Genomic DNA, 24949 nt, shown 5'->3' with positions numbered 1-24949 from the left:
ATTTACTTAGAAAGCCCTTTATAGTCAAAACTGACCAGTAGAGCCTAAAATACCTCCTAAAGCAGAAAATTGGTACCCCAATGTAGTAGAAATGGGTCACCAAACTTCTGGGGTATGACTTTATTATTCAATATAAGAAAGGGCAGGAAAATAAGGTGGAGGATGCACTAAGTAGAAGGGTTTCAGATCTAGTTGAAGCTTCCCTAATGGTTCTATCCTATCCAGTAGTGGGTTGGCTTGAGGATTTGAAGGACTCTTATGCACATTAATTTTTCATTTTTAGAGGTACTCCAAAAATTACAACAACTAGATGCAAATGCTACCAAATACAGCTTTAGAGATGACATATTATACTATAAAGACAAATTATACATCAGCTCAAACCTTACCCTAAAATTGCAAGTTCTACAGTAGGTACATAATGAACCACAATCGGGTCACGCTGGGTATGACAAGTCAGTGCAGAAGGCTCGTGCTAATTTCTACTGGCCAAGTATGAAGTCTGACCTAAGGAAGTATATTAGATAATGTCAAGTCTGTTAGCAAACTAAAATTGAGCATACACTACTTTTAGGCTTGCTGCAGCCCTTGCTCATTCCCTCAAGGGTTTGGATAGATATTTCAATGGACTTTGTGGAGGGTCTTCCTAATTCTTATGGCTACGAGGTAATTTTTGTAGTGGTGGACATATTGTCCAAATATGCTCACTTCATGCCTTTAGCACACCCTTATACAGCTGTGAAGGTTGCTGAGGTATTCATTCAACACATGTTCAAATTGCATGGAATGCCCCTCTCCATTGTGTTGGATAGGGACCCTACATTTACTAGCAGGTTTTGGCAAGAACTGTTCAAGTTCCAGGGTACCGAACTAAAGCTAAGTACAACATATCACCCACAAACTGATGGGCAGACCAAGGCTATTATTAACAAGTGCTTAGAAAATTTTCTAAGGTGCTATGTGTGTGACAAACCGAAGCAGTGGGTGAAGTGGTTTGCAATAGTAGAATATTTTTACAATACATCATTCCACACATTCGTTAAGATTATTCCCTTTGAAGCTGTTTATGGCAGTCCTCCTCCAAGAATTGTGCCGTACTCGGCTGGCCTCTCTCATGTAGCTGCAGTAGACGAAGCACTGCTAAACCGTGACAAGCTCCTTCACTCTCTCAAGCAGCACATGCAGGAGGCACAAAATAGAATGGAACGATGTGCTGATTTAAAGAGGAAATAAAGAGATTTTTTTATGGGAGACATGGTCTACCCGAGGCTCCAACCGTATCAGTAGCTATCTATGCAGATGAAGTGGAACTTGAAGCTATCTCCATGTTTCTATGGGCCATTCAAAGTCATTCAACACATCGGGGCTGTCGCTTACAAGTTGGCACTTCCAGTTGGGTCTCTACTTCACCCAATTTTTCACGTGTCTCAACTGAAACCACACATAGGAGCTTCAGTGCAGCTACTCAAGCATTTACCACCAATGGACTCATAGAGTCAGCTGAAACCTAAACCAGCCAAAGTTCTAAATCGAAGGTTAAGGAAACAAGGGCATGTGGTTGTAACAGACATGCTCATACAGTGGGTTGGACAGGCAGAAGAAAACGCTACATGGGTACCCTATCATTAGATCGCAGCAGAATACCCTCACCTTGTGGGCAAGGTGTTTTAAAGAGGGTAATGTCACAAGTAGGCTTGTTAGTTTTGTGTCTATTTCATGCCTCTGTTAAAGACTAGTTGGGTCAGTCATGCTTTTAAGTAGACCTGGAACCCTTGGCCTAATTTAGCCCATGCATATTCCATATTTCATTTAGTAGTTACGTAGAACGAATCTTCTTGTTTGTAGTAGTTAGAAGAGAGAGAAAGTTAGTTCCCTTTATCAAGGGAATTGAACCAACTCACTGGACATTCAGAATTGGCTAAGCTAAATTTGGGTCTGGAGGTTGCTCCCTCGAAAGAGCTTGGTTCCTCTCCTCTGTGATTATTTTCTTTCTAAGTTCCTGTAGTTTCAATCTTTTGGCAAAAATTTATCTCAATCATTCCACAATTCTATCATTCCTCTCATTTCTTTTCTACTTCATTCCATCATCTGTCATAAATCCCTATTATTACAGACCATGAACACAGGTACAAGCTCAAATTTGTTACAGGTTGGGACAGAAGAAACAGAAGGAAGAAACAGGAAAACAAGAAGAAAACTAAAGAGAGAGAAAAGAGAGTTAGGGAGAGAAGTTAAGGAGGGAATGAATGAAAGAGAGAGAGAGAGAGAAAGAGAGAGAGAGAGAGAGAGAGAGAGAGAGAGAGAGCAGAGAGAACAAAGGCAAGAAGAAGGAAAAGAAAGAAGAGAAAGGGAGAGAAGAGAAGGGAGAGGGTAAGAGAAATTAAAGGAGAGAGGGTGCGCTGAGCACACCGGAAAAGAGGAGAGAAAAAAAATTTAAATAGAGGAATTCCCTAGACTAGTTTAAGAGACCCGACTCAGCCATGCATGGCCGGGTCACATAAAAAAACTAATTTTTTTTTCCTTCATTTTTTGTTCTCCGCATTCATAGCCAAGTATGACCTTCCTGGAGCCCGTTTCGCTTAAAACTCAAAATATGAAAGTTGTAGAAAATCCTTTCATTTTTCTCTAGAAATTTCAATAATCTCAATCGGAACTTGGATGGGAAAGTTATGCTTGATTTATGAACTGGTGTCGGTTTCGACTCTCGAGAATTTTTCTGCGATAAAAAATTACCAAAAATTCATAAATTGTTCAATAAAACTCAAAAAATGATAAATATGACACCTTGTTAAAATATTGGATATAATTAGACATTTAATTAAAAATAGAAGTCATAATGCCCGGATTAAGATGCCTAATTACGCAGTTTTGACACGTAATCATAAAGTCAACAAGGCGTCTGTCAAGGTTTGGTTAGTAGCCTGACAACCTTTCGTCTATCCATCTTAAAAACACTAAATATGTCAGCCTATTGAGGGTTTTCAATCAGGCTTCTGTCTAATTAAAAAACACCATTTTTAAGATTTCTTTGCAAAAACTCTATTTGCTTCTCAAATCTTGAATTTTTGATTTGTTTACTTTAAAAAATATTTTTCAAGAATAAAATTTAGGTCTCTAGGTCTCTTATACCTAATGAGCTTCAAGGAATTTCATAGTGGAGTATACTTGAAGTACTTACATAATAGTTTCTATAGACTTTCAATTCTTGAACTCCTTGAAGTCTTCATATATGAGCTTGTTTGCTTTTAGTCCATTTAGTCCTGAATTTCATCTTGCTTTCACTCTTGATCACTTGAATTGATGTAAGCTTTTGAAATATTTCATGTGATCATTCTTCTTTGAAATATAGGTTTTCATGAATCTTTCTGAACACTTGACCTTACTAGCTTTCTTATAATTGAGTTCTGAAATATCATTACTCAATCAAATATGTTAAGTTTCTCTAATTTGTTAGCATCAAAACAGGATGTTAAGTCTTATAAGGCCAACAACCATCCTAACACTAGTCTCGCCCAAGCATGCTTAATTATAAAGTTTTGATGGGATCCGGTACATTAATGTTGGTATGATCGCACCCAACCTTATAGCTCTCATTCTTTCTATATAAATGGCTCCCTTGTCGATGCCTATTTTTCGCTTCGACGCCCTTCTTCTCTCGCTCTCCGTGCAAACCTCCTCTCATTAAGCTACTTTTCTCCTGCTGCAACCTTCTCGGTTTCTTACCTTGATTTCCATGCAAACCTCTATGCAATGAAGCTATGTTTCTATCCCAACTTCAATTCACCATAACTTTCCATCTAGGTGGAGTTGCATGACCCACAACATACACACGAAAAAGCCCCAGACAAGCCCTAGGCCCCTCCCCATGGTAAAAACCTAGAAAACAAAAAGACATATTTTTATGCTCGATTATCCATTTTAGGCGAAACTTTAAAAGGGATATGAAGAGCAGTGAAACTTTAAAATGACATATCTTTCTCCTCAGTATTCCATGTAACTTTTTGAGACGTAAGTGATGACAAAGGAAAAAGAAAAACAAAAATGAACTGACACGAAAATTTTTTTTAAAAGAAGGGTGTAACAAGAGGACTTTCTAAAAGTGACATTAATTCATGATGTCTCGAACCCACCATATTTCATATTTTTGTAAAATATTTATATTATCATATTATCAAATTCCCTCCAATTTAATACTATTCATTTGCTTGAGTTCAAATACTGGTCGTCTTTGGAAATTCGTGTTTTCCAAATCCGTGGACGACCTAAGACCTCCCCCTAGCAAGTGACGCAGATCCAGGGCCTTGTCACATCGAATTCCCGGGAACCTTCGTTTGGCCGCTGAGAAAGAGAACTTGCCAAGTAAAGCATATCTTCTTTCGGCGGCTTTACTCCGATGATTTCCTTTTGCTAACGGATCTATTTTTCCCTTATTCCCTCCTTCACCTCCAAGCTCTGAGATAGAGAGAGCTGCGCTCTAATGGCGAAGTGTTTCAGCATCACCGCGTCAGCGGATCGGTGTTTAAGATACTCCTTCGCCTACGCCGGTCTTCGGTCAACGACGACCGATCTCAAGGACGGCACAGTCATGCACTGCTGGGTCCCAAAAACCCACAAACAGTCCAAACCCACTCTCCTCCTCATTCACGGAATTGGGGCAAACGCAATGTGGCAGTGGAACGAGTTCATCTCCCCCCTCGCCGCGCGCTTCAATGTCTACGTCCCCGATCTCATCTTCTTCGGCAACTCGTACACGACCCGGCCCGACCGGTCCGAGTCGTTCCAGGCCCGGTCTGTGATGGCGGTGATGGAGGCGCAGGGGGTGCGCAAGATGAGCGTGGTGGGCATAAGCTACGGCGGGTTTGTTGGGTACAGCTTGGCGGCGCAGTTTGGGGAAAGGGTGGAGCGGCTGGTGTTGTGCTGCGCCGGGGTGTGCTTGGAGGAGACGGACATGGAGGAGGGGATGTTCAAGGTGTCGAGCGTGGAGGAGGCGGTCAGCGTTTTGCTGCCGCAGACGCCGGAGAAGGTGAGGGACTTGATGCGCATTTCGTTCGTGAAGCCCCCAGAGAACCTGCCGTCTTGCTTCCTCAATGATTTCATCGAAGTATTGAGTTCTAAATTCTTAATTTATGCTTTCGAAATCGGAGTTAAGTTTTGTTGATTATAAATGTTAACGTTTGGTTAGCAATTTTGTTATTATATTCTTGCTTGTAAAAGCAAGAATGCTCCTTTCAATGTTTGTTCTTGTTATTCAAAGCACGACAAGTACTGGTTTTGTTGAGAGCTGTTTGGTGTGTATGGTTTATCTGTCATTTGACGTGTTGCAATCATCACTAAGTTTTCCTAGTTTGAACTTCAATATTATATTAGTAAGCTTCTCAGTGATATAATGAAGTTGATCAAACTTAATCTAGTTTTACTTCAAATTGGTTTCTTGTGGTCAATTGTGGGTGTGGTGAATGTTACGGACTATGACTAGAGTTGAAAGACTAATTCAAATGATCCTTGAAGAGATGAAAAAAATTGACCTTGCTATGGTCTTCGTCCAATTTCCATTTTCGCTTTACCTTAGTTCTTGAGCTGGGCTTTGCAAGCATGATAGAGGTTTTAAGACTCTGCATTATATTTGTGGTTGTGTGCATCAAGCGCTAATGTATGGTTATATATTTTAGTGCGAGTTGTGCAAATATACGGAGAGGAGAAGCTGCAATGCCTTGGATATTCAAAAGAATCGATGTGGAAGTTGTTATTTTGTTATTTACATGATTTTAACCCAAGTTTTTTCAGCCGGGGACATCACACTGTGCACCCACAAAAACAGGTTACTTAGATTTTTACCAAGTTGAGCAACGATACAACAACAATAAAACTAAGCCTTAAGTCTCACTAGGTGGGGTCGGTTATATGAATCATTTTCCACCAATTTATACGATTATGGACCATTTCTTTTGACAGATTTAGAAATATTAAATCCTTACTCACTATCTCCTTCCAAGTTATTTTAAGTCTGCCCCAAATCCTTCTACTGCCCCCTACAGTAACTAACTCACTTTTCCTCATTGACGCACTATATATGTGGCCTACGTTGTAAGTGTTTATACCATCTGAGTCGTCCATCGCTTATCTTTTTATAGGAGCTAAACCTAACTTACCACGAATTTGTTCTTTCCTTAATTTATCTTTCAATGTTTTACAATTCATCATCCTAAATATTCCAAGTTGAGCAATGATAAATGTGTAAAACCCTGAAATTCATTGGAAGGAAATTACTAAAATTGATTGGTGGTTTGAACTATTAAAGATTATATGTGAGACTGGATTTTAAGAAATTATCGTCCTTTAACTCCAATATGTGGAGACAAGTGGTAGGAAAATATTGGCTTTCAGTTATCATTTTATCCCTTTTCGGTTGTGTGCAGGCGCCTTAATTATCAGATGATTATGTCCAAAAATGAAAATATTCGCATTTTTGTCTTGTTTTGGCTTTCAGTTTTACCATCACTCTGTTAATAGACACTCATCCATGAGTAGAGTCATGGTTGGACCGTTGGAGAATTTAATTGTGAGAGTTAGCAGTCTTAAGGCAATAAAATGAAAATTGTTGTTGTTGCTGCTGCGATTAGAAAAAAATAAACTGTTAAGATATGAACCTTGCTATTGCTGCAGTTAGCATTAGTAACCTGTCGGCAGCTGGACGTGCTTATCTCTTTCCCACAGTAATATTTTCATGATTTTTTTATCTGAAATTATGTTGGCAAAATGCTTGATATTTCTTGTTCAATATTATAAACAAGTTGGAAATTTCCTTGTTTTTCGTTCTTTTATTTGCTGGAATTGGATTTGAGTAATGCTAATGCCTGAGCAGGTGATGTGTACAGAAAATCTTCAAGAAAGAAAAGAATTAATTCAAGCTTTACACAAGGATAGAAGGCTGTCTGATCTTCCCAAGATAACTCAGGTTTTTGAAAAATTCATTTATTATTGTTATTACTTCTTTTAACTTTTCTGTAGTTTTAAATTTTATGATACTCATCAAATTTCCTACCTGCGTTATTTGTCGGTTCCAAGTTTTTCTTTTCTTGTCTGCATTGCTTGTGAGTTCTAAGTTCCACTTCTCTTTTTCATCTTCCTGAGCATTAAAGGCATAATTTCTCGCTGTTGCAGCCCACTCTAATAATATGGGGAGAACATGACCAGATATTCCCGATTGAATTGGCACACAGATTAAAAAGGTTGAATTGCAGGGCTCGATAAGTTCATTAATTTACATTTTTATGTGTTTAAATTCTTACCATGCTACATTTGGTTATCTTTGGGATCGACTTGGAAGGTATATATTATGCCGTAAATATCTTTTGTCCCAGCGACCGAGTGGAGTTCTATTGCCTGGTTCTACATTTCAGTAATATGTTCAATCTTTTTCGTTTTCTTTTTCTTTCAATTTTTATTTTATTTCTTGTTTAAATCTTTTGGGTGCAGACATGTGGGTGAGAACGCACGATTAGTAATCCTAAAGAACGCAGGGCATGCAATCAATAAAGAGAAACCCAAGGAGCTCTACAAGCACATGAAGTCATTCCTTGTTGGTCCACTACCTCCTAAGCAAGAGAATAAAAGCAATGGCAGCAAGGTGGACTGACTATTTCCATATCCGAGTTCACTGGGTGAACTTATCCAGAAGTGAAAATAGATTATGACAATTCATATTTCTTAGCCCAGCATGCATTTCTGGAATCATGATGGTTGTGCATTGCAATACAACTATAATAAGCCTGTGAAAGTACTAGATACTTGAGCTAGGTATGAGGACAAATATACAAACGACGCAGATTTTTTATTGATGATTTGATCAGCCCACCAGAATCCTGCTAAATTTTGTGGAAAACTCTTGGTTGTGAAAGTGGTAGAAGAGAAGTGAGCCATTACTTTGGATATATTTCTATTACTGAAGATCTTTTGTTTTTAGAGCATGTTGAAGAAGAATGAATGGCGGTAATGACTTTATATTGTCGAATGGTATGAATACTCGAGTGAATAACTAGGAAGAAAGGTGGCATCATGCTCTGTTTTAAGTAGGTATCTTATTGAACTCGTCTGTGTTTTCTATTGCTACCTCAGTTGTAATCAATGAATGGTGGTAATGACTTTATATTGTCCAATGGTATGAATATTTAAGCTGAGTGAATAACTAGGAAGAAAGGTGGCAACATGTTGTTTTAAGTTGGTTTCTTATTGAACTTGTATGTGTTTTCTATTGCTACCTCAGTTGTAATTTGTCCTATACGCCATTTTGTTATCTATTTCACACACACACAATGCCTATCAAGAGTGCGATTCTTAGTCACATGGACTATAAAACGAACACGTGAAAACCTGGTGCGTAATTCAAAAAAAAAAAAAGAATGCGATTTTTGTTCTTGAAATTGTGTAATTACCCAATCGTCTGTTAATTTCCTCTCGTTACGAACGCAGCACATTGTGTCACACCCACCTCTCTCTCTCTCCTCTACTCACCATTGCCCCATCCCCCGAATCATCAGTGCTACCTTCCCTACCTTAGGTCGCTAGCCAAAAGAGAAGGAAACCCATGGGAAAGATTATAACCATGGCCATTTTTCAGTGATTGGTTGGAAACAAGCGTCTCATGGAGCCGCTTGATGTCGCTATAAAAAATTAGGAAAAATAAAATCAGAAATAAAAATAAAAATAAAAAATCAGAAACAGAAATTGAAAATTAGAAACCAACGACTTGTTTGGCTAATATTTATAAAACTAATACAAATTACAAAATTAATTAAAAAAGCTCATTTTCATTGAAAATATGATTAAAATAATAAAATTACAAATAATACACATTAAAAAATTACTATAATAAAAATAAAATTTATCATAATTATTTTGCCTAATTGCTCTACTTTCAAAATTTACTTTACAACAAAAATTTTATTGGACATGATAATTGAAAATATAGTAAAAGTATTTTGTAATTGGCTCTATTATTATTTTTAAAAATTTATGTATATTTTCATTTAATTATATTTAAATTCATATGATCATTTAATTTTGATTTTAATTTAGAAGTATATAAAATGTATAATTTAATCAAGCAAAGTGACTTCTAGCTTCATCTTTTATTGGCCTTCTTGTGTCAATATTTGTTGTTTTTCCTCCTCGCTGACCTTTTCCATGATAGAAACATTGGCATGTGCCTGGGAATGTGCCTCGATCCTAGATTGAAGTCATAGACATTGTGCATAAACTTGCAAATGTTTATTACCATACTAACGACGTGTTAAGGTTCCATAATTCTCAACTAGGATTCAAATGTTCTTGGATTGAATTTTGACGGTGGCATGTAGGCCATCGATTGTCTCGAACATCGCCATTGTCGTGTATCTCCACCTGCCATTGAGGGTTATTTTTCGACTTAACACATAGCTAGCTAGGTCTCATCTCTTAACCTCAAATTATTGAGGATTTCTTGTTGAAATTCAATTGCCCATTATTGAATTTCCTGAATTATAAAGCTAATTAGTTAGATTAACCTCCTTTGAAAATTATATGTACGCATATAAAAAAATTGATCGTTACTATTTGTAATATTTACAATAGAAATATTTATGCATTAATTATGTTCGCACCTTAAGAAATTAAGCAGAAATTGATTGATATGTAGCAAAAATTGATTCATAATTTATATGATTTGATGTGTACATTGAGTATGTGTATGTTGTATAACCAACTTAAGACAAATTGTAGTCGCTAAATATTACAATAGCTAGAAAGCGAAGAGCATCCATTGAAGGGGCATCTATGAGATGACATTTGAAACGAAAACTGATGATGATGCATGAAATTTAAACCGATCGAGAAAGTATGCTCATTTCTATCATTAAATTGTAAGTTTATCACCTATTTACGACTTAATTATATGAGTATATTCTAATTTATTTATTTATAATAAGTAGATTAATAGATATGGATTATAATTTTCACGAATAAATACCCTTTTTTCCACAATGATATATTCTTATTGCATTAAAAGAAGGCCACTAAAAGGAGAAAAAAATTGATGATGCAAAGTGCAAACACAAGATGCTAGCTCCTCAGCTTTAATTATGGTTGCCTTTATTCCTTGCACTGGATTCTTCTCTAGGATGGTAAACTCATCTTCCCTTCACTTATTCCATTCAATAATTGTCAATATACTAAATAGGATGGCCACACAATATTGCCCCAACCAAACCTTCCCTGCAAAACAAATAAATATATAATATAGTTTTTTTTAAATGATTAATATATAATTTAATTTACAATTTCAAAAGTTCACCTCATATATATATATATATATATATATATATATATATATATATATATATATGTACCCATACATACCAAAAACTTAAAGATTTGGTTCCATCTATGCGAATATATGCTTTGCTTTCTTTATGTGTATCCCATGTGGCCATGTAGAAAAGCTCTATGGCTTTATCTCCAACAACAAAATTATTTATATATTCTCATATCGACAGGCATAATAATAATAATAATAATAATAATAAGAACAAAAAATAGTGGCCTCATTTCTATACAAAAGGCAAGAATCCTTTGAAGTTTAAAAAATTTCATTGAGTTCGCGAGATTTCAAAAATAACACAAATCTCAAATAGGATTTATCAAAAAAATATAAATCTTTCTTAAAAATATTTTTTTAATAAAATATTAAAAAAATTAAACTAAACCTAAAAAAAATTGCTTGAAATTTTTGAAACTAATGATCAATGTCTTTTTTCCTAACCTCTAAGAGGTTAGTGTTCATTCTAATAATAATGACAATAATATAAACTTACAGATGCATCGAGAATCGGAGCTCCATATCACGTCTGGACTGTAGCCGTAGCAATCCGTGCTGCTATTGAACCCATTTTCACAAACACAGGCAAACGAATCACCGTGAGGCACGTAACCACACGCGCCACCGCTCTTTTCACAGTCCCCGCATTGGGCGGCTACGTTATCGTTATCAAACCCAACTTGCATATTATACGTGAGGGCCACCCCGTATTCCCACCGGGTCGGCTCGGTCGGATCGTCCCCGAGCGACACAACCGACGCATACCCGGCGCACTTTAGCGCGCGAAGGTCCAGCTCCCCCTTGGCGTCGAGGTTGGCGGGAGAGTAGACGCAGCAGGTGTTGGTGGGAGGAAAGAGGGGCAGCCCAAGGGCCACGACGGAGGGACACGTGTAGACGGAGGCGCAGAGGTGATCGGAGGTCAGGTCGCAGACCGGCGACGGGTAGCCGTCGTTGACGACGGTGAGGGAGGAGGAGGGCGGGGAGCAGGAGAGGAGGAGGAAGGTTGATGGGCCGAGCTGGAATGGGCTGGGCCAGTCGAGGCCCAGGTTGGGAGAGGGGTGCATGGAGGTGCAGGTGGACATGAGGGGAGGGGCGATGGTCAGGGTGGAGGTGGCGTAGGATATGGAGGTGATGGGGTAGGAGCCGGTGTGGGTGGAGAGGAGGAGCTGGTCTACGCCGGGAGCGCATGATACGTAGGGGTGGAAGCGGGGGGAGCCACAGCCGTAGGCTGTGCCGAAGGGGTATTTTATTTCTAGGGAGCCGCAGCTGGTCCGGCAAGGGAGCTTGGTAGCTAACGTAATGCTCCGACATGTGAAGAAGAAGAAGAAGAAGATGCGGAAGAAGGTTGCATGGAGTAATTTGAAGGAAAGAAAATTTCCCATCTTAATTTTTTAATTACTCTCTCTCTCTCTCTCTCTCTCTCTCTCTCTCTAGCTAGATGGGGAGCTAGATTTATGGTTTGCAGCTTTTACTCGCTTTAGGAGGAATGGAAAAACACCATGAGGCTTAGCTCTGAAGGAGAAATTATAGTGTCTTAGATAATTAATTAAATATTTAAAATTTAGCTTATGGTAAAAGAGTTGTTGGGAATTCCAGTTATGAGTTTGTAGTATATTAAAAAATTAGAGTAGATGATGAGTGTTTATATACATGGTTAAGCCTAAAACTCAAAAGGATTAAACTTTTGGGTCAAGTTAATGTTCATCCATGTGTATCAAGCCACCCATGGACTCCTCCGGTTCTAACAAATGGTATTAAAGCCAACGGTTTGTAACTCTAGGTGAACAACATCTTAAAAGTTGAGACGTAAAACTAATTCTCTTGACGTGCTAACAGTTGGATGACCAAGTGTGTGACCGAAGCCAATAACGATCATCTAGGCTTGGGATGGATTCGAATAGGGTCAAGATGTGGGAGGTATAATTAGTTCGGAGGCACATGAAATGCAATCTGAGGTACATAAGGCGCCAGTAATAAGACCCACTTGAGCAACTGTTGGAAAATTAGGCTTATTTCCAAAAGAGAGAAGGTTTCCGTTCAAGGGGAAGCAGTTGGAACTCATAAATGAGGGGAAGATTGTTGCGAATTCCACTTGTGAACTTGTCCCACATTAGAAAATTAGAGTAGATGATAAATACTTATATACATAGTTGGATCTAAAACCCAATAGATTTAAACTTTTGGGTTAAGTTTGTGTTCATGTGTATCAAACTTACTTATGAACTCCTCCGATCCTAATAAAAGTTTAATGTAAAATGTAAATATATAGATGATTGTAAGTTGAGAATTGTTTAATTAAAATTTTATTGGTTAAATGGAGTTTTATTTATATTAAAAACCCATAAGGCAAAATTTGTACTAATGGATAACAATATTATATATATATATATATATATATATATATATATTATTCACATCACCTATTATTTGTGTAGGTTCAAGGATTGTAAAATTTACATAAAGAAAGATTTGGTTAAAATTAATGATACAACATCATCTGTTGTTTGGGATGAACTGGTTAAAGATTAGGTGAAAAAAGAATACTAAAAGATGAAAATTGAAAAAAATCCGACCTGCCGGATTCGAACCAGCGACCTAAGGATGACTCATCAGGAAATTTCCCACTACAGTCCTCCGCTCTACCAACTGAGCTAAGGTCGGTTGTGTTCACTGCCGTCGTCATAACTTTATAACCGATTAAGAAAATGGCAGTAGAAAACGAAGTTTAGGCAAAGATAACCTCATTCTTATTTTTCTAAATTATATTTTTTCAATGATAAATGAGCCAATGGACATTCCAAATTTAAATAATTTTTCCAAAAAATAATTTTTATAAATAAATTTCCTTTTTCTTAAAAATTCAATAAATTTACTAAGTTTCAAAACTATTTCACCAAATCAAAATATTAATAGATTACAAGTTTTTTTTATAAAAAAAATTCTTAAATTTAATATTAAGGCCACACTTGTTTGCACTTATTTATAGAGTTTATGACTTTTAGTGATTTAAAATTTAGTGAAAATAAGTTGTTAATTGGTGATGAATTACTCCTGAATTAAAATAAAAAATTCCAATCATTAATTCAGTAAGAGGTTTTAATTGGTGCTGAATTATTTGTATATTTAATAAATGAGATTTAGAACAAAATTTCATAATTTAAATTATTAATTACCAAAACCAAGGCAGTCTAATTGGATATTTGAAATTTTAGAGGCCATTAATGGCCAACTAGGCTTAAAATAAAATACTTAAGCCCATCATGGAAGATACCCATAGTATAACTTAAATTGGCAAGGAGAACCCATAGGCATTGTAGATACTCCATTCTGTCCAGACTTTATATAGCAAAACCTTAAATTTTCATTTTGTTTAATTAGGTATATTTGCCCTCTAGGTCTTCTTTTAGGCGCGATCCCTTGTTTTACACATGAGACCACTCGATTCAAAAATAATAATAAAAAAATCAAAACATAAAAATATTTAAAAAAAAAGCTTTAGTGGGGCCTAGATTCCGATGAGCTAGCCTCCCAATGTTAACACCTGCACACACATCAGAATGGAGAGTTTTTAGTTAGCAATATGTTAATGAATATAAATAAATTAAATATAAAAATCAATCAACCAATTTGAGCAATCACTATCATTTGTTTTAAAAATAATTTGGTTATTTTGCCCCTTTTTCCTATAAATAGAGTTTCTTAAAGAAATTGTGAAAGGGGGGAGGGAAGAAATTGAGATTGGAAAATTGAAAAAAAAAAAAAAAAAGGTGGAAGGATTTCTTATATTGAGAAAAGAGAGACAAAAAGTAAGATTGAGAATTGCTAAGGAGAGAGCAAAGAAGAAAGGGAATAAGACAAGAGAGATTGAAGAGATTATAGCAAAATAGTGGCTACTCATAGAAGATTGAAAGATAGAAAATTGGGAAAGACTTTGGAAGATGAAGACTACCAAAGGAAAGTGTAAAGGTTGCAGAAAAAATTCAAACAGAAGCAAATAAGAGCCTAATCTCATCTTAACTAAAGCATAAGTTGATTTAAGTGTGATTGTGATAAATGTTGTGGAGTGTTTAAAAATTAAGACTTGTTGAATGTTTGGGCATAATTCATGATTAAATTAAATGGTAGTGCTTTTGAAAAAATAACATTTTTTAATGTTGTGAAAAATAAGGGCGGCCTCTCCCAACCATGCGCAGCGAAATGAACATTGTATAAAAGGTCACACATATATACTTGCAACAAACGAAATGATGATAAACAGAAAACATTCCACAACCATAGCAATATAAAGAGAGTAATAATAAAGGCAACGATACTAGGAATTACGTGGTTCGAAAAAACTTATATTCACGGGAGCAATTGACAAGAGATTCACTATGAAAATCAAAGTCTCACAATACAATGATTTTCTCTCCTCCTCTCACCCTCTCTTACTCTCTTATATGTTGAAATATGCCCAGAATGACATATATACCAACCTCTTGGAGGTTTCCCTCCGAATACTCATCCATTCCAATGTTCAAATTCAAAATTTAAATTCTTTCTCGCAACCCAGTGACCACTCATCGACGAGAATAGGGCACTTGTTGATGAGCCAGAGAAGGCCACTCGTTAACGATTTTGTCCACTCATCGACGAGTCTTTGCTGTTGCCCTACACTAAGACCACATTCATATATTTACCCCTTTTTTTTATAAACTCCCGAAGTATAAGAGCCACATCATAAACAACAATCTCCACCTTGGTGATTATATGCCCCTTAGGAGAATCTGAAAAAACATATCTGATTGCTCCACCTTGATTTCTAAACATTCAATTGGGACCGTCTCCCTTCTAGCACTTGGAGACATGCACCAAGTCCAAGTAATGCCGCTTGAACTTGCCGATGGCAGCCTCAGCTTCTACCATCAACCCCAATACAGTTGTAGATACAACACCCAAAGACTTCACCCTAGGCTTCCAATAAGACCATCCCATAATAGTAAATAAAAAAGCTGCTGCAAGCCTTATATTACTAAAGCCCCCTGCATAGTCTTCAACAAAACTAACAACTAACAGTTCACTCTGTTGCCTGCTGAAACACTCCATTGTACAATCATGGAGGACCTTTAGCATATCTCGGACATCACAGCCCGTCCTTGGGTACCGAGTGGTAGACATTCCATATAGATTCTCCATAGAACTCCCCTGAGACAACAAACAAAAGTCTCCCTGCAATTTCGTTTATAAAACCACCCTGAGATAACACCAATCTTCCTGTAGCTTTATCCACAAAGCCACCCCTGAGATAACACCAATCGCCCTATAGCCCTGTCTACAAAACCACCCAGAGATAACACCAATCTCCTTGCAGTTTTGTTCAAGCGAATTAGTAAACCAAGACTCATCTTGGTCGTACCCAACACACATTCATGTCAAAACCTTCCAACAGAGTATCCAAATGATTAGCTTCGGTCAAAGCCTTTCCAGCCAATAACATGTCATTCACACACAACAGATACATCACTCCATGACATCCTATCACCCTCTTCCACACTGGAAGCCTCGCCAACTCACACACTTGAGTAGTGGTCTAATAGTACACATGAGCCCACCGTGATCTTGCTGATCTCATGAGCTGAAAACTCCCTACAATATGAACAACGTCATCTTTGCCCTGAGTTTGTTACTCCACCTGCATCACATGCCCATTCAAACTGAGATACTGTTGACCCAAGAGAGAACTCCCTGCATTTCTACCTTGAGTTCCTAACTCCACCCGAATAACATAATTGCTACTACTTCAGTTTTCTGGCATTTGTTTCTCTTCATTTACCTAAGTATGCTGCCCCATGACTTTATCACCAAAAGCCATGTCCTTGATCACCCCTTTGTTTTCCATAGGATCACCTAACTTACACGGACCTTTCTTATAACCCAGAAAGATGTACTGTCCGGACACAACACCAAGCCTAGATCCTCCATTACTAGAATAGTGCACCAATGGACATCCACTCATAACCGAGTAGTCTATCGCAAAACCTGCCCACCATTTACCTGCAACTTCCCCATCTAGCGATACCTTTGCCGATCGATTACACGAGAAACGTGCCATACTCACTAACTTCACCAAGAAGTACCCTGTAAGCCTTGCATATAACCTGCCCTATAGTAACCCAGATAATTATGGGAATTAAATAATAAAATAAAAGAGAGAAAAATAAAATTTTAAAGGAAACTCAGCAGGGTCGACGAACACAGAGAGTTTGTCAACGACTAGTCTTCTTAGGCTCGTCGACGTGGACATATGTCTCCTCAATGAGAACTTACCGAGGGGCTATTTTCAGGGTCTGAAACTCGTCAACAAAGGTTAGGTGTTCATCAACGAACCCCCTTCGTGGACTCGTTGACGAGGTGACATGACTCGTCGATGAAGCCATGTGGCCAGCCATCTATATAAGCGCAAAAAATTAGATTTCAATGGAAATTCAGTCTCTCTCTCTAGAAATGGTTGCTCTCACTTCTCTCTAACTTTCCAACCTCGTTTCTCCCCGGTCCGATGATCAGAAGCTATCACTGTAATGACCCAAAAAATAATGGTATTTAAATAATAAAGAAGGATGTAATAACTTAGAAGATTTACACAGAGCCTCGTCGACGAACACAGGGAGTTTGTCGATGAGCACATAAGGAGACCTCATCGAAGAAACCATGTCTCGTCAACAAGAAGATACCGAGAGGGGTTTTAGGTAGTTTAAAATTCGTCGACGAGGAAGTAAGGTTCATCAACGAAATCACTAAAAACTCATCAACGAGATGACGTGTCTCGTCAATGAATCCAAGCTTATAAATAGTGAAAACAATGGTTAATTTGCAAAAAAAGGCGTAAATCTTCCTCTCTCTCTCTCTCTCTCTCTCTCTCTCTCTCTCTCTCTCTCTCTCTCTCTCTCTCTCTCTATAAACGCCTCTCCCTCCTTATCTCTTCAATTTCGGCCCCGTTTCTCGCCGGATCAAAAATTCGAGGCCACCACGATGCTCTTGGTGAAGTTCTCTGCAAGACTGCTGGAGCTAATCGTTGGTGGAAATGGTTTGGAATTCATTTCAAATTCAGGGTAAGGTGTTTTATTCAGAATCTGCTTTCCCTACAGTTATAAGAAATGTTGTATCTAGGAAAATACTAATGTTTTGTTCTGGGGGATGTCGTTTTCAGGGTGTTGAGTGGAGAAGCCTGCGGGTGTAGGGCCAGAGTTCAGTGAGGGCTTTTCAGAAATTAGGTAAGGAAAATATTCTATGCTAGGAGATTTGATTATATTAACAAGAATTTTACATATGTGCATGTATACTAGTTATTATGTAGCTTTTATAGAATATGAGATTCTAAAGTATGTGTGGCTTGAGTAGATATTATTTAATGTAAAATTTAATATAGTTTTTTCAGTATATGATATTATACAGACATATATAAGTACATATACAGTTTTTATTCAAATAGTTTCACAGATAAATATATATATTTACATATACATACACAGATATTTATTCAGATCAGTATACATAGTATTTACAGAATGTTATGTTTTCCTAAATGTCATAACACTCAAAGTATACAGACAGATTACACAGATAGAAAGTACAGACAAATTATACAGTTATAGCATCTAGATGCTACAGATATTACAGTATTTATAGTTCAGATTAATTGTGTTATGGTTATTTTGAAAACATAATGAAAACAATAAAAAGAGTATAGTATATATGTATATAGTATCAGATTCCTATGGAAAGATTATAGTCAGATATAGTTACAGAGTACGGTACCATTGCTATATACAGAATAGAGTGCAACCACATATCTCAGATAGTGTGAGGGTACCGTCAAAATGTGCTCAGAGAGGATGCAACTCCCTAGTTCACTGGGTTGAGGGGGCCAGTTTGACGAGGTAGCAATCAGTTCCGACCTTAGGAGTGGATGCAGTTTGGCTGGGCTGAGGTAGTGTGGAGTATGATGACTTACCTGGAGGGCTGACCAGAGTTAAGTCCCGCCTACGGGCTGCACAACCCCGTCGTGATGGGTCAAATCATGACATACCGAGTCCTAGGGAAAGAGCACAGTTATGTATATGTATATGTATATGTATACGGTTTCACAGCTTTTTTCGTATGTAATATGATATAACAGTATGAATGATAGAAAATTCAAATGATACAAATAATTTAAGCTACTATATATGTGTTTTATAGATTTGTCAGATCATGCACTTTTAAATACTATCATTATAGTTTTATGATTCAGTCACCACACACTAGTAATACAATATTTCCATTTACTGAACGTCATCTCACCCCATTACTTTACCACTTTTCAGGTGAGCCAACTATGCAAGTAGATCAGGCTTGCAGATAGAGAGTTGACTTGGTTACCCTGGTTGTAGGGTAAGTTTATGACATGATTTTGTATTTTTGGGATAGATGATACTGGAGGGAGTTATTGTATATGTCTATGGTCTGAATGTACTGAATTTTGATATTGTATAGTATATATGGTTGTATGACTTATGTTCCGCTGCATAGGTATGGTTATATATATTTATAAAAAAAATTGGTGTAAATTTTGAGGATGTTACAACCACGATGATCCTGGAGAGATTCTCTACAACCTAGTCGGAGCAGAATTTCGATTTAATAAATTTGAAAATCATCCCAAAATTAGGGTAAGTAGATTATTTTGGTATTTTTAGTATTAGCAAGCTTATTTGAGTCCAGATTTTGTACTATATGAGAATATACTTAAATTTTGTGGAGTAAAATTAAGGTGTTATGTTTTCAGGGTTATGGTGTTTTTAGGACCCTGTAGGCATGGGTTGAGAACCCCAGTAGATATTTTTCTAGGAGCCTAGGTATATTAAAGTTTAAGAAATTGTGAATAGGCAGGTTCAAGAAATAAGAGTGAGATAATTTTATCGTTTAGTGATTTATTGAGGAATTTGTATAAACGTATTATTGTAGGATTTTGAGATTAGTATGTCGAGGGCATGAGGGTAGAGTTGGAGGCGAGCCTCCTAGTTAGGTAAGTAAGGGAAATATGTTATGCTAGAAATTTTAGAATATTTATTAATAAGTTATATTGTAACGACCTGCTTACTTACCACATAATTAATCACATTAAACACCCTAATACCACTAACTAATCATATAATAAAGTCAACTAGACCCCGTGGGTAACGGGGACACACCTGTCATATACAGCGGAAACTTAAGTCGCAGTAAATATAAATTTCATTTACCAAACCATAAAATACATCATACCAGAGTTACCTACATTCCACCATACACTATTTAAATATACAATCCTCAAAGTCACCAAAAGAATAAACTAGGATCTAATATCAAAAATCAGCTGATCCTAGCTCAAAACTTACCCTCCTAGCGGGGTAGTAAAAACTGTCTCAATGGTGGCCTTGGTCCGCCGGTCTTTCTAAGTTCCTTGAAATGGTTTAAGCTAGGGTGAGACACCTCTCATTAAGGTGAAATAAACTAAATATAGTTGTGTGGTAACATGAATATTTGCGTGCTATAATAAATACATAGTACACATCACATGCTTGAAAAACTGACAATATCATAACTGAATAAACATATCATTTCGTAAATATACAAAATCATAATGCATTTCACTATTCATAAAATCATCTGATATAATTAGTAATTCTGAAATTTACCCAGGATGAATAGCTAGCTGATGTCATGTATTATCCTCTATGACGGATTGTGCAATCCAAAGGTGGGACCCGACAAGGGCTGGGCGACCACCGCCGAGTCAAAAATGTCTGTAAGTACGATGGGTCCACCACACCCTGGTCCGGACTACCAGGTGGATGTCTACAACTCTACACTAAAAGCCACATTGACTATCCATCTCCCACCCCCTCTACTAGCAGGGGCAATTAGCACAAGTCTGAACTGAACTAAACTGTATAGCTACGGTACCATACTCCCGATAACTGATCTGAACTATCATTTGGGTTCTGATAACATATAATACATGATAATATACTGGTTGAACATAAATAGATTGATAGCATTTTTTGAATTCTATAATAACATAAATAATTACGGCCTTGCATCGAATACTTTCATAACTGTGGCCTTGCGCCAAACATAACATACATACTGATCTGCATAAATTTTTTATTTATCATGTATTCTGAAATCATAGTTTACTATGTTATCATGCTATTTCTGAAAATAACTGAAACATGTTTTTTCTGTAAAATTGACTTAACATAATACAATTTACGTAAAATAATATTTATGCCACATAAAATTAATTAAAATCATGAATTACGTTTTGAAATCACATTTCTTGACATTTCATACTAAAAATACATAGTCATGTGTAACAGTAGTATTTTCCGAAATATATATTTTCAAAAATATGCTTTTATGTAATACATACTTTTTGAACATAAACCTACTATTAAATAATAATAATTTTCATGAAAAATTACTGCTTTAGTTTACTCCCTTACCTGACTACTAAAAAGTCCCTACAGTGTCTAGTCCTACACCAACAGGGTTCCCCGTTCAACACCCTGAAAATAATATCTCCCTAAACAAAATTTCAGTATTTCTTTGAGTATTACATTTCCTACAATTGTGGAAAAACCAAATATTGAATAAAAATTCTTACCTTGAATTTGGAATGGAGTTCAAGTTAACCCCACCAACGACCCACTCCAACAGACTTGAAGAGAACTTTTTCAAGAGTGTCGTAGTGGCTTTGAATCGTCAAACCCGCAAAAATTTGACCCAAAATCTTAGAGAGAAGGGGGAAGGGACAAACAGGAGAGAGAGAGAGAGAGAGAGAGAGAGAGAGAGAGAGAGAGAGAGAGAGAGATTTTTCGCATGATTTCTGCAGAAAAATCAAGTTTAGGCTATTTATTTACCTGTACTCATCAACGAGTCATGCCACTTTGTCGACGAGGCAACAAAGGAAGTTCGTCGACGAATGACTATTCCTCGTCGATAAAATTCAGAGCTAAAAAATAGTCTCTCGGTATCTTCTTGTCGATGATACACGTGTCCCCATCGACGATCCCCTCAAGCATGTTCGCTGACAAACGTGCTGCGTTCGTCGACGAGACCCCTGTTACATTTCAAATTCAATTTCCTTTTCTTTCCTCCTTCTATTATTTAATTAATATAATTCCTTTGGGTCTCTACATTCCCCCTTCCTTATAAAAATTTTGTCCTCAAAATTTACTATCGATATGCTTCACCATCCCCAAAAGATAAAAAATCTACTTATCTTATTATTTACCCTCACTTATGGCGGATGAATACCGTGGTTACATTCAGAGTTATGGGAGATTACATATATAAAATAAAATTCTCCCAAAACCAAAATATTACTTACTAACTAAACTACTACATATACTGACTAACCTGCAAAAGAAACATTACACAATTATTTACACTTTACCTTATTATAACTGAACCCCATGGAACAATTGTGGGTATTTTCGTCTTATCTGTTCCTTGAGTTCCCAAGAAGCTTATTCTATTGTGTGATTTCTCCATAAGACTTTTACTAGAGGAATCTTCTTATTGTGTAATTCTTGTTCTTTCCTGTCCAGAATCTCTAGTGGTACCTCCTCATAAACTAGTGAATCACTGAGCTCTAATTCATCATAACTGATTACGTGAGAATGGTCTCGGACGTATTTCCTCAACATGGAAATATGGAATACGTCGTGTATGCTAGACAACACAGGTGGTAAAGCTAACCTATAGGCAACTGGCCCCACTTTCTCTAGAATCTCAAACGGGCCAATGAACCTAGGGCTAAGCTTACCTTTCCTTCCAAATCTCACAATCCTTTTTAATGGAACTATTTTCAAAAACACATGATCACCAATATCAAATTCCAATTTCCTGCGGCGGTTATTGTCATAGCTCTTCTGTCGGCTTTAAGCTGCACTAATTCTATCTCTGATGAGTCGAACCTTATCATACGCTTGCTACACTAACTATGATCCCACAACTTTCTGCTCACCCATTTCGTCCTAATATAAAGGAGAACGACATCTCCTACCATAGAGCGCCTCAAACGGTGCCATGTCAATGCTGGCCTGATAATTGTACACAAACTCCACCAGTGGCATAAACTGGGTCCAACGACCCCCAAAGTCCAACATGCATGCTTGAAGCATATCTTCTAATATCTGAATCGTCCTCCTAGTCTGCCCATATGACTAAGGATGGAATGTCGTGCTAAAAGATAACTGAGAACTTAGAGCTTCCTCCAAGCTTCTCCAAAATCGTGACGTGAAACGTGGGTCTCGATCTGACACTATAGACATAGGCACACTATGAGAACGGACTATCTTCTGAATATAAATCTCTGCCAGTCTGCTAATGGAGCAGCTGATCTTGATAAGAAGGAAATGGGTTGTCTTAGTCAAACGATTTACTATCACCAAAATGGCATTTTGGTCATGCAATGCAGATGACAGCCCTAAAACAAAATCCATAGATATATGATCTCATTTCCACTCTAAGATATAAAGTGGCTGCAACTGACCTACCGGCCTCTGGTGCTCAACTTTTACCTGCTAGCATGTCAAACACTGTGCTACATACTCAGCAATTTTTTTCTTCATACCACTCCACCAATAAGACCCTAGCATATCCTTATACATTTTCGTGCTCCCAGGATGTACTGTATATAAAGATCTATGAGCCTCTTCTAAGATGGTCTTTCTGATATCAGCATCAGTTGGAACACATAATCTAGAACAAAACCGCAAAGCCCCATCATTTGTGATACTAAACTCCTCTCCCTGACCACTTTGTACTTTGACCATTGCCTATACTAATTTTGGATCATCTTTTTGAACTGCTTTAATCCTTTCCTATAGAGTAGGCTTTTAATAACCCGAGAAATTAATCAGGGCCTCGTCGACAAACATAGAGGATTCATTCGACGAGGATACATGAGGATCTCGTTAATGAAGACACGTCTCGTCGATGAGAGGATACCAAGAGAGGATTTTTAAAAGTCTGAAATTTGTCGATGATGGGTGCAGGTTCATCAACGAATTCTCTTCAGGACTCATCGACGAGATGACGTGTCTCTCGACGAATCCGAGCCTATAAGTACTTCTAAAATCAGATTTTGATAGAATTTTCAGCTCAAAATCACCCTCTCTCTCTAAAACGCTCCCCTCCCCTTCTCTCTTCTATCCTGACTCCGTTTCTCGCTGGATCAAAGATCTGAAGCCACCATGACACTCTTGGGAAAGTTCTCTACAAGTCTATAGGAGCGGATCGTTGGTGGAAGTGATTTGAATTTCATCTCAATCTCAGGGTAAGACATTTTACTCAATATTTGCTTTCCCCATAGTTATAAGAAATGTAGTATATGAAGAAATACTAATATTCTATTATGGTGGATGTTGTTTTCAGGGTGTAGAGCAGGGAACCCTGCGGGTGTAAGGCCAGAGTACAGATGGGACCAACCCAATACTTAGTATTATGCCAAAAATGTTTTGATCCCTTAATCATTGCAGGGTAAAAAGGAAGAGAAGACTGAGATGTTGTGTCCTGCTGGTATATGTCTAGTTTATGAACCATTTACTCTGTAAAGAAGGCTACTTCTATCCCATGTACTCTACACTCCGAATCCCCTTAATTGATTTCAAGGAAGCCAAGTGGGAAGAGCTACTAAACAAGTTCGAATGGGTTAAAAGAATTTCGATCGAATTGGGTAACAAGATTGCTCATTTGGCAAGCACCATATATAGATGGGGTATGTTAATATGTTGTACAAGTGTGCAGATTTTCCTTGGATCCCAGTGCTAGGACCATGAGGAGGAGTAACCTATGTTTCTCTTATTTTCAAAAGGCAAGTGGGATCTTTCCAAATTATACCCATGATGCATGGTTTAGTTGACTCAGAATTCGCCTATGATTAAAAGGAGGCACAAAAGAGGATTGGAAAATTCGTTGCACTTTGGAGAGTCATCCATATTATAGATTCCGATAGTTGTATCATCAAGGTCAGGGAAAGTTATGATAATTAGTGCGCTAACCGGGTTAATCCTTAGGTCATGGACTTCCGACCTACCCTTCAATTAGGACCCTCAGTTACCAAGGTCTTACCTCAGTTTCAAATGGAAAGGGAAGCTCAAGAAACAATATGGCTATACTAAAAGGTAAAGCTATAGGAAAAACTTCACTTAGCTGAGGAAAAAGCCATCGTGAGTGGACTGAATACTTGGCAGATGAAGCAAAAGAAACACGAGATAATCCTTAGGTGCCAAAAGAATATTAAATAAAAAAAATAAATGTTCTCGTAAGCTGAGGAAGAAATGGTAGCTTTGAGAAAGAAGTGGAAAGAAATCCAAGCAAAAGTTGAGTTGAATAGGAAGTTACAAAGAAACTTCGAGACTAAAAATGAGGAAAAGTCTTAGGTCCTATAAGAACTTGAAACCCAATTTCAAAATTAGGACATTGAGTATAAACAGTTGTAAGCCAACTATCAAGAAGTAGTGCCTTATGTTTGGAAAGCAAGAAATTGGGAAGCCGAGTTTCGGGCACTAGATCGTCAGACATTTGAAA

The 24949-nt window shown here is 37.3% G+C and overlaps 2 protein-coding genes and 1 non-coding gene across 3 annotated transcripts; 1 reads left to right on the top strand and 2 right to left on the bottom strand.

Moving 5' to 3' along the window:
• The first annotated feature begins 4224 nt into the window (after positions 1–4224).
• On the top strand, positions 4225–8217 carry LOC131159603 (uncharacterized). The gene is made up of 4 exons (XM_058114633.1): positions 4225–5101; positions 6863–6955; positions 7162–7229; positions 7477–8217. Exons 1-4 carry the CDS (start codon positions 4478–4480, stop codon positions 7634–7636), a joined length of 945 nt encoding a protein of 314 aa, XP_057970616.1. The 5' UTR covers positions 4225–4477; the 3' UTR covers positions 7637–8217.
• A 1497-nt stretch (positions 8218–9714) lies between these two features.
• LOC131159602 (uncharacterized) lies at positions 9715–11851 on the bottom strand. The gene is made up of 2 exons (XM_058114632.1): positions 10848–11851; positions 9715–10248 (listed from the first exon to the last, which is right to left on the bottom strand). Exons 1-2 carry the CDS (start codon positions 11731–11733, stop codon positions 10175–10177), a joined length of 960 nt encoding a protein of 319 aa, XP_057970615.1. The 5' UTR covers positions 11734–11851; the 3' UTR covers positions 9715–10174.
• A 1067-nt stretch (positions 11852–12918) lies between these two features.
• Positions 12919–13012, bottom strand: TRNAY-GUA (transfer RNA tyrosine (anticodon GUA)). The gene is made up of 2 exons: positions 12976–13012; positions 12919–12954 (listed from the first exon to the last, which is right to left on the bottom strand). It is a non-coding gene; the product is annotated as a tRNA-Tyr (tRNA).
• Between the last annotated feature and the right edge of the window lie 11937 nt (positions 13013–24949).

Source organism: Malania oleifera, chromosome 7 (assembly GCF_029873635.1).
Source record: "Malania oleifera isolate guangnan ecotype guangnan chromosome 7, ASM2987363v1, whole genome shotgun sequence".
Lineage (NCBI taxonomy): Eukaryota > Viridiplantae > Streptophyta > Magnoliopsida > Santalales > Ximeniaceae > Malania > Malania oleifera.
Note: the sequence above shows the minus strand (reverse complement) of the source record. Positions and strands in the feature narration are given on the sequence as shown.